The 10,855-nt window shown below is 34.9% G+C and overlaps 1 protein-coding gene across 1 annotated transcript; it reads left to right on the top strand.

Annotated features, from left to right (window-relative positions):
* Positions 1 to 922: 922 nt before the first annotated feature.
* On the top strand, positions 923 to 10,068 carry LOC109338604 (importin-5-like). Its single transcript, XM_019575879.1, has 20 exons — positions 923 to 2,300; positions 2,600 to 2,803; positions 3,247 to 3,351; positions 3,469 to 3,534; positions 3,618 to 3,782; positions 4,041 to 4,115; positions 4,198 to 4,352; positions 4,670 to 4,805; positions 4,892 to 4,961; positions 5,089 to 5,216; positions 5,579 to 5,635; positions 6,246 to 6,431; positions 6,565 to 6,657; positions 7,394 to 7,479; positions 7,579 to 7,645; positions 7,745 to 7,811; positions 7,893 to 8,029; positions 8,313 to 8,404; positions 8,497 to 8,563; positions 9,452 to 10,068. The coding sequence occupies exons 1-20, from the start codon at positions 1,047 to 1,049 to the stop codon at positions 9,614 to 9,616; spliced, it is 3,375 nt and encodes a 1,124-aa protein (XP_019431424.1). The 5' UTR covers positions 923 to 1,046; the 3' UTR covers positions 9,617 to 10,068.
* The last annotated feature ends 787 nt before the right edge of the window (positions 10,069 to 10,855 follow it).

Here is a 10,855-nt window from a genome sequence, read left to right as displayed (position 1 = left end):
TTGACCTTTAGTATTATGGTTAAAAAACTTGTTAGTTTGTATTTAATCTCATAAAGTTGAAACAAAATAACACATTAGAGTTTAAGAAAAATAATAATGTAGTATACAAATCATAAAATATAAGGAAAATATATGTTATAGGTTTTGAAAAACTTTCTTATGAATAACATTTGTTGTTGACATTAGAGCTTTATCATCCTTATCATGTACAAATATCTTAAACTTTTTTTTACTTTATACTCTTGAAATTGCCATATATAATTGCTTGAAAACTACATTTTTGTTTCCTTTTTTACTTCACTTATACCTTAACTTAATGTCTCACAATTTTGAATCAAGTAAAGACTATATTTGAAAAATTAGAACCTATGTTATAATTCTACATTTACTTGTTAATTAATTTTATAAATATTTGTTCCTAAATAAATAGTACTTACTTCCGAATTTATCTGTTTCAAATTTATTCATATATCAACAATTTTAAACCACAATGAGTAATATGAATCAATTTTTTTCGTACTATCAAGAGTATCTAATATATATCAATTGAATCCATCATTCAACCTCCTTAGTTAAATTTTTTAATTTTAATAACAACTCATTTATAGACTATTGAAAAATCTAATCAATTCTTTTAAGAATTTAATATCTATGTAACATTAGTGAACATATTAGACACAATAAAAAAGTTCATACATTGTGAATATATAAATATTAATCCCATTCTTTAGGCAAATGTACTAAAAAGTTAAAACACATAATTCATACTATATTAGAAAAAAGAAAAAGATAGAAAGAAGTTAATAATGAATGATGACCTACACAACAAAACACAGCTAATCATCCATTATACACCAACTTGCTCCTCACTTTTCTTAACCCTAAAATCAACCTCTATTCTCTATATTCCCTAATCCCGCAACCATATAAAATGCCATAGTAACCAAAATACACTCATTCACACTTGGAGTAATAAGAGAGAACCAAAAAAGTTCTCATCTCAATTCAAAAAAACCCTTCTCCCTTTTCCCTTCATCGCCGCCACAATGGATCCCGAGTCAACTCAGCTTCAGCAATCTCAACTCGCTGCTATACTTGGTCCCGATCCAACTCACTTCGAAACCCTAATCTCTCACCTCATGTCCTCTTCCAACGATCAACGTTCTCACGCTGAAACTCTCTTCAATCTATGCAAGCAAAATGACCCTAATACCCTTTCCCTTAAACTCGCGCAACTTCTTCATTCTTCTCCTCACCTTGAGGCACGCGCCATGTCCGCTATACTGCTGCGTAAGCAACTCACGCGCCACCATAGCGATGCGGATGAATCGAACTACCTGTGGCCACGTCTCAACGCTAATACTCAATCTACTCTGAAATCGATTCTGTTGTCTTCTCTGCAATCTGAACAAACCAAATCGATCTCGAAGAAACTGTGTGATACTGTTTCGGAACTTGCTTCTGGTATTCTACCTGATAACGGTTGGCCGGAGTTGCTTCCGTTTATGTTTCAATGTGTTTCTGCTTCTGATTCGCCTAAGCTTCAGGAATCCGCGTTCTTGATTTTCGCACAATTGTCGCAGTACATTGGAGATTCTTTGGTTCCGCAAATTAAGCATCTTCACGCGATTTTTCTCCAGTGCTTGACATCACCGGCGGTTGATTCTGATGTTCGGATTGCGGCGTTGAATGCTGTTATCAATTTTATTCAGTGTTTGTCTGGCTCTGCTGATAGGGATAGGTTTCAGGATTTGTTGCCAGCTATGATGCGGACACTTACTGAGGCGCTGAATTCGGGGCAGGAGGCAACTGCGCAGGAGGCACTGGAGCTTATGATCGAGCTCGCAGGGACTGAGCCGAGGTTTCTGAGGAGGCAGCTTGCTGAGGTTGTAGGGGCAATGCTGCAGATTGCGGAGGCAGAGTCATTGGAGGAAGGGACACGGCATTTGGCGATTGAATTTGTGATTACATTGGCTGAGGCGAGGGAGCGTGCGCCCGGGATGATGAGGAAACTGCCACAGTTTATAAGTAGATTGTTTGCTATATTGATGAAGATGCTTTTGGATATTGAGGATGATCCAGCTTGGCATAGCGCCGAGACTGAGGATGAAGATGCTGGGGAAACCAGCAATTATAGTGTGGGGCAAGAATGTTTGGATAGACTGGCTATATCTTTGGGCGGGACTACCATTGTTCCGGTTGCATCCGAACAGTTGCCGGCTTATTTGGCTGCTCCTGAGTGGCAAAAACGCCATGCTGCATTGATTGCACTTGCCCAGATAGCCGAGGGATGCTCCAAGGTAGTGGGAATACCAACTTCCTCACATGATTTATTTTATAGAAATATAGAAAGAGAATATACTTTTTTTGCTACGGAGTTTTTATAATATTATGGTGGATAGCTATGCGAATTGTTGATACTCCCTGAATGTTAGATTTCATAAAAATAAACAATAGCCAATGAAATTGTAACTTCAAAGTAAAAAGAATGATACATTATGCTATTTTCTTTTCCATTGTAAATTATTAGTTGTTTGTAAATGATTGTTTCTTATCTTGTTCTCTACTTGTTTGTAAGTTATTTTTTGTGTTGCTGTAGGTCATGATAAAAAATTTGGAGCAAGTTGTGGCTATGGTGTTGAACAGCTTCCCAGATCAACATCCTCGTGTAAGATGGGCTGCCATTAATGCAATTGGGCAGTTATCTACTGACTTAGGTCCAGATTTGCAAAATCAATATCACCAGGGTGTGTTGCCGGCACTAGCGGCTGCTATGGATGATTTTCAGAACCCTCGTGTACAGGTTAGCTCCACCTATCTAAATGAAAATATTTTGATTTTGTCAAAGAGTTTAAGTCTTATCTATTATATATCATCGAGTAAGATTAACTAGTTAAAATAATTGCAAGCTGTATCTAGTATGCAGAAATATGATTTTCACATCATAAGCAAATGATAATATGGTGTTATACAACCAGTCTGTATATGTTGTAGGTTGTTGAGGAACTGTTAAGTAGAGAGAACAAAGATCGAAAGAACTTGAATCATTGCACTTATGATTTCCTACTTTTTGATCACATATTGTGTTCATCGTATGTATTGAGTGTTAGTTGTTGTCTCGTTTGTTTTTTATTCTTTGCAGTCAATCTGATATATAATAGTGCTGCAATTTCTGTAATCATCTGATTTAAATCAAATAACCTTTTATTCCCTGGAATGAATATTCTTGTAATATTGTTTAAACAGGCACATGCTGCTTCAGCAGTGCTCAACTTCAGTGAGAACTGTACACCCGATATTTTAACACCATACTTGGATGGAATAGTTAGCAAACTGCTTGTAATTCTTCAGGTATGTTTATTTTTATTATTTTTTCCCAAGGGTTAATGTTATAATAATGGTCATTCTGCTGAGTCACCTTATGATTATCTATTTCCTTCACTTAATATTTAATATTCCGTGTTTCAGAATGGTAAGCAAATGGTGCAAGAGGGTGCTTTAACTGCTTTGGCATCAGTTGCTGATTCATCTCAGGTATATTATATAATCTGCATTGTTTGACATTTATAATTTTTTCGTTGTTGTAGGTTACTCATTTAAAACATTCTGTTTATCAGGAACACTTTAAGAAATATTATGATGCTGTCATGCCTTACTTGAAGGCTATATTGATTAATGCAACTGACAAGTCTAATCGTATGCTTCGTGCTAAGTCCATGGAGTGTATAAGTTTGGTTGGAATGGCTGTTGGTAAGGAGAAGTTTAGGGATGATGCCAAACAGGTAGGTGGTCATTGTTTCTCTCCTTTATAATTATTTGTTGTTAAATTCCTTGAAATTGTTATGTTATCACTTTATGGGTCAATAATGGATGGTTTGTTAATGTAAGCATCTTAAAACTACTTTACCATCATTTTGAAAAATAGTTGGTTCAAAATGGAAAAGTGAGAAGTTAACTGCTCCATGCAGTTAAGCATGCATCTTCTCACCAACTACTTCTCTTATATTTTAAATATCCTACATATGTTGCTTCTTTACTAGGTCATGGAAGTTCTTATGTCCTTGCAAGGATCTCAAATGGAGACAGATGATCCAACAACAAGTTACATGCTGCAGGTATGTTTCTAATTCATTTATAGTATACACATAAAGTGTCCTTTTGACTATGTTCAGCCACGATAACACTAATTTGTTGCAGGCATGGGCTAGACTTTGTAAGTGTCTGGGACAGGATTTTCTTCCTTATATGGCGTTTGTCATGCCACCATTGCTTTGGTCTGCTTCTCTTAAGCCTGATGTAACCATTACATCAGCAGATTCAGACAATGATATCGATGATTCTGATGATGAAAGGTTCTGATTTTAGTCCTCTTCGTAAACTTTTTAAACAATTAACAAATTGTTGGTGCATATTTTGTCCCTTTGCGGTTTGTCGTTGTATGTTAGTGATAGATTAGACCTCAGGATTTTTGTTGTGTGTATTGGGTTATCTCTTCCCCTCCTCGATTTTTTGAATTGCATGGTCAGAAAATCACAGCACACATATTTGCATTCACTTCTAATGCTAATAAGTAACAACAATTTCATTTGACTGGAAAATCAGAAACATGCATGTTGACATTTTCTGTTAGTCAAGACAAATTGTGACATGTTTCATTTATTCATTATAGCATGGAGACTATCACTCTCGGCGACAAAAGAATTGGAATCAAGACTAGCGTTCTAGAGGAAAAAGCTACAGCCTGTAACATGCTTTGTTGCTATGCTGATGAGCTGAAGGAAGGATTCTTCCCATGGATTGATCAGGTTTGACCTAGACCACCATAACGCTGCATATTGTGGACTTCCAAGTGATAACTTACCTTTATTGTGATTAATTTATTGTGCTTCAGGTCACAGGAATTCTAGTTCCGCTCCTAAAATTTTATTTCCATGAGGAGGTTAGAAAAGCATCTGTTTCAGGTATAAGAATGACTCTTCCTGTGCGTCTTGCCATCTTCTTTTGATCAGTGATTTTACCTCTCACAGTAAATGTTCTCTATTCATTAACCTAACTATTTTAATGACGATCTTCTCTAATGTCTTTTAGCAATGCCGGAGCTGTTACGATCTGCAAAGTTAGCTATAGAGAAGGGGCAATCTCAAGGTCGGGATGGAAGCTATTTGAAGTTTTTGACTGACAGTATCGTCCCAGCTCTGGTGGAAGCATTGCATAAAGTAATTGTTCTTCAAATTTATCCATTTTTTATTGTGTTATTATAGAGTTTCTATGTTTTGATTTTTATGCAGTGTGAGCAACTTCGCCCTTTAATCTGAAATTTTCTTCAAAATTTTGTAAATTGTTAATATTCATATCAGCCAAGGCAGTCTATTCTGAACTGAGTGCTGCAAGTAATTTTTGGTTAGTTTAGGAGGACTCAGTATAGGAATGGATTTTGAGGATCAAACTTATTGTCGTTGATATTTGAGTGGACTTTGCCGATTTGGCAGTGCCACACATTGGCATTTCCCATGATAAACTTCTTGCTTCACATTGTCATTTCCTGTGATAAACTTCTCCCACTTATTTTTCCTTGCAGGAACCAGACACGGAGATTTGTGCAAGTATGTTGGATTCAATAAATGAAAGTTTACAGGTGTGTATCATGAAATAACAAAATTATGTTTTTTGTGTTTTTGCATTTTATGGTTAAAATCAAATTTCCATTGTACATGGTTCAGACTTTAAGAGAAGTATTATACTTATCATTATCAACCGGAATCTTAGTTGGAAATAAAATTCATTGAAGAGCCTCACTGCTATTAGTTATTAGTTAATATAATCATTTCATCCATGTAAAGTTTCATTTTCAATTGGCATATAAAAACAGAACAGTTTGGTTATTTCCTAGTTGATGGTTTGTTAGAGGTTTTAAAATTGTTCTTTATTTGATTTAGTTTAGAACTTTGTCAATTTGCACTGTGAACAATTTCCTGTTCTCTTAATGCTCAATATTTGGTAAAATTTGTACTTTATATCCATTTGTGGGGGGTTTTAAGGCTTGTTTTATGAAGAATGTGATGTGTTGTGCAAGAATTGATGTCTGTCTTCAGTGTTAAGGTGGCTGCTTTTTCTTTACTTGGTTTTGCATATCCTTTACGTAATCACTTTGTTTTTTTATCAGCAATGTAATCACTTTTTTGATGTTCTTATTCAATTACTACTGTTGTTATTATGTGTTGTGATCTTTTTGTTTCCTCTTTCAGATCTCAGGGATGCTTTTGGATGAAAATCAGGTCAGATCCATTGTCGATGAGTTAAAACAGGTTATCACAGCTAGTTCAAGTAGAAAAAGTGAGAGACAGGAGAGGGCCAATGCTGAAGATTTTGATGCGGAAGAGGGGGAACTAATTAAAGAGGAAAATGAACAAGAGGAAGAAGTTTTTGACCAAGTTAGTTGTTTCATCTTATAATTTAAACCATCATAAAATCTGTGGGCTTCTGTGGGCTAATATATTTATAATTTATGTTTCATGTAGACTATTGTCATGGTCATCCTTTTAACATGATTATACATTGTCCCAGGTTGGTGAGATATTGGGAACTTTGATTAAAACCTTTAAAGCGTCCTTCTTGCCTTTCTTCGATGAACTATCATCATATCTGACACCTATGTGGGTATGTTCCTACAATAAGCTACCAACTATTATTTAAATTTTTAATTGTTATTTATTTATCTTCAATCTTGCCTTTTGTCCTTATCTTTTGTACCTGAGGCTGTTGGGTATTTCAGTAAAACATAGAGATAGCTGTAGTTATGTGATTATGTCTTTATTTTTCTGTTTTCTCACTTTTAGCTATTATATATAAGTTTAGATAAATTTTTAAGTAAATTTTTTGAAGATAAAGAATATAAAATCTGCATTATATTGCTAACCTTTGAACTAGGGCCTTTTGAAGTTAGGAAGATTGCCCCTGCTCAATGATGAATCTTTAATCTTGTTTTGAGATTATGAATTGAGTAATTGGTCATTTGTATAAGTAAAGCTTACTTTTGCATAGATCATATTTGACTTCTAATTCTAGTCTTCACATCTACAATCTCAGAGCTCCCACATTCATTTTCTTTCATCTTTATTATTCAGTGCACCTTAGCCTGCTAGGTTTGCCTTTCTTTCATTCAACTATAAGAGCAATATGGGCGACTTTGTCATTTCTATTCTGAAATTTGAATGTCTAATCTTATGTCAAGAAGATTCTCGTAGCCTTTGTCCTTGTGTAACCATTTCTATTTGTAAATTTTCTTAATACTAAAACTTATATTTTAGTCGACGCACCTAGTGGAACGAAGGCTTGGTTATTGTAAAGCATGTATTTTATTGTTTTGACTTCTAGTTTAATGTTTTGGATTTAGGGAAGGGACAAGACACCTGAAGAGAGAAGGATTGCGATCTGCATTTTTGATGATGTTGCAGAGCAATGTCGTGAAGCAGCTCTGAAGTAAGCATTTTTTTTGCGAGACTCCTACTTAAGCAAGTGATTAGTGATAATTATCAAGATGTGTTATAAACTTCATTATTGTCCATGCCAATTGAGCAGGTATTATGATACATATCTCCCATTCCTGTTGGAGGCTTGTAATGATGAGATCCCTGATGTCAGACAGGTCAGCAATAGAAATGTTCTGTTGGCTATCATTTTAAATACCACTTTTATTGCTTAAGCTGTTTGATTGTTAATGTTTGTATTTTTTTCCTTTTTGTAGGCTGCGGTGTACGGCCTTGGTGTTTGTGCAGAGTTTGGTGGATCTGTGTTCAAACCTCTAGTTGGAGGTGCTGTTTATTATTGATATACATCAATAGAAGTGGAAAATCTGTGTCATATTGTGTAACAATTTTTTTGGGTTATTGCAGAGTCTCTTTCGAGATTAAATGCTGTTATCCAACATCCTAATGCTCTTCATGGGGATAATATAATGGCATATGATAATGCAGTTTCTGCTCTGGGAAAAATTTGCCAATTTCATCGTGACAGTATTGATTCAGCCCAGGTCTTTATTATTTCCCGTTTATGATCTCTTTTATGGGTTTACTTCCCAATTATGTCTGGCACTTTGAGTTCATGATGAGAAAGTGAAGGGAAAGAGAATGAAAAGTAGAGAGTTAGAATTCAGAAACTGCATACTGTTCATAAGCAACTAAATCTGATCTGGTTCTAGTACATGTAGTGACTAGAACATGTAGAACTCTTTGATAGCTGTGGTGTCTATTTTGTTTGGCTAGATGACATCTATTTTGCTAATGTTTTTGTTAATATCCTTGTTTTATTTGCAGGTGGTTCCGGCATGGTTGAACTGCTTGCCAATAAAAGGTGATTTGATTGAGGCCAAGGTTGTTCATGATCAACTTTGTTCAATGGTTGAGAGGTTAGGGTCTCAACTTTATCTTTTCAGTTTTCTAGTGTGCTCTTGCATACCTTTCTCTTATTTTCCTAATTGCTTTCCTTGTTTATGTACAGGTCTGACAGGGACCTGTTGGGCCCAAACAGTCAATACCTTCCAAAAATAGTTTCAGTTTTTGCCGAGGTTAGTTTTTTATCACAAAGTTGCATGTGTCTGATTTTACCAAAGTTAATCTCTTCCTTACATGATTCTGTGGTTGAGTCTTCAACCAGGGCATATTTTTAATGGAAGTTCATAATAAAAAGGAAGCTATGAAAAGGGAAGAACCTTTAAAAAACATAACCTATCTTCTTTATGTCAGCAAAGGGAATGCTTTGAAGTAAAGCACATGCTAAACATCTCATATGCCTAAAGCTTTCTTGATCCATAGTATGTCCAAGGCTCGAAATATTCTGTTTAAGATTTGAGTATTTAGCAAGTTTTAAAGATCAGAGAAGTGTAAAAAAGCATACTTGGCACTCGGCAAAAATAAATTATGAAGTTAGGACTTAGGATAAAATATCATTTTAAAAATTGATTGCAGCTTTACAAATTATTTGCAGAGAAGAAAAAGCAGACAACCTCTGAATAGATTTGTAATTGTTTGGCCAATTAAGAGACTTGGATAGTTTTAATGTGTGTTCTGCGTCCATTTCTAGGATATTTAAGGACTTATTTATTCAAGATAAAGTTAAGTTATCGGTAATAAAATTCCTGATTGACAAAAAAGCCAAAGTATGAATGCAAACAAAATAGTTTCAGGAAAGACATTGGTTATGTCAAATACTGTCTACTAATTGATTAAAGAAATCCCTGATTGACAATTCAAATGCAACATATCTAGGGGTCAAGATCTTTGTTGCATAAAGCCCTGGAGCATTCCACAAATTCCTAACTTTCTAAACTTAGATCTATTGGACATTCCTATTGACAATAGGGAACATGATGATGCAAGATATTTTTATAATATACATAATATTGGATTTTCTTGAAATTGTTTCTCCATTTAATGGTATATCCATTTTTAAATAGGTTTTATGTGCTGGCAAAGAGCTTGCAACAGAACAAACAGTCGGCCGTATGATTAATTTGCTCAGACAGCTCCAGCAAACTTTACCACCCGCCACTCTTGCTTCTACTTGGTCATCTTTGCAGCCGCAGCAGCAGCTTGCATTACAATCTATCCTTTCTTCTTAGTTCTGGGATTACAATTGGTGTCACAATCTTCTTTGAAAACATGCTCTTTCCAGTTTGGTGGTCTTTATTTTTGTCACTCATTCTTTACCATAAGATGGTTTTCATCATTCATGCATGGTGTTTTTATAGTAGCATGGGTTCAGTTTTGAGAATGCTGCAGTTATGAGTCAATTGTGATTGGAAAGGGAACTTTGTGTAGAATTTGTATATTATGAAGAGTGTTAATAGAGTGCAATTGAGTCCAAAAGAAAAGGTTCAACAATTGTGGCTTGGTAGCTTCTCATTCTGTTCTATCATATTGGGTGAGAAGATAGGGTTGTCTGAGGCAGTTCTTGCAGTTTTGTCCTATCGTGTCGTTTCATTTTTGTCTGTTGTACTGGTGTTTGAAAACATGGTATTTATTGCTCATGAAATTGATTCATTAAGGTTTTGGAATGTTATTTATCCAACAATAATTTGGAGATGCTTGTGCACAAATTTCTTTCCCATTTATTATATTCATACATTTTCACCAACAAACTTATGATATAGTGGTGTAACGTCTTCCTAGATTCATAGGATGATCAAAAGGTAGAGGTTCAATTCCTGGGAGCGACACCAATAAATATTCATACATTTTCAAAAGACTATGTAAAAAGAAATAGGTTTTACTTTCTCACATGCCATCTGCCTCCTCCATCGGTCTCTGTTTTGGCCGGCTTGCAAGGTTTGAAGGCTGTTTACACATCTAATATTTTATTTTGTCATTTGATTTATTTGTCTTTTCTATATCTAATATTTTATGTTGAAATAATTAATCAAATAGTTAGGAACTTGAGTGTTAGTTAAGAGTTTCTGTTTTTAGTTTGGTAGTTAATGTTAGTTAAGTCATTTATGGAAATTTGTATAAATGGCATACATTGTGGCTGATTTCAATTGATTCTCTTCAATCATATTATACACACTTTAATCCATTATCTTCTATCTCTTTGGTTTCTATTCTTCTCTTCTCATGTCAATCTTTCTTTCATCTTTGCTTCAACATTCGGTATCAAGAGCCATAAAAGATTCAAACAAATTTTGTTGCAACAATTGCTCAACTAGCTGAAGATTTTAATATGAATCTTCTTGTGCTAGATGGCAAGAATTGACTAGGTGGAGTATATAAATGAAAACCATTTTTGGCTATTAAGAAGTGGCTGGTATAGTTGAGGAAGGCTTGCCAGTTCCGGAAGAAGGTGCAACTGAAACACAAAGGAA

The sequence above is a fragment of the Lupinus angustifolius genome, unplaced genomic scaffold, assembly GCF_001865875.1.
Source record: "Lupinus angustifolius cultivar Tanjil unplaced genomic scaffold, LupAngTanjil_v1.0 Scaffold_31_2, whole genome shotgun sequence".
Classification (NCBI taxonomy): Eukaryota; Viridiplantae; Streptophyta; class Magnoliopsida; order Fabales; family Fabaceae; genus Lupinus; species Lupinus angustifolius.
Note: the sequence above shows the minus strand (reverse complement) of the source record. Positions and strands in the feature narration are given on the sequence as shown.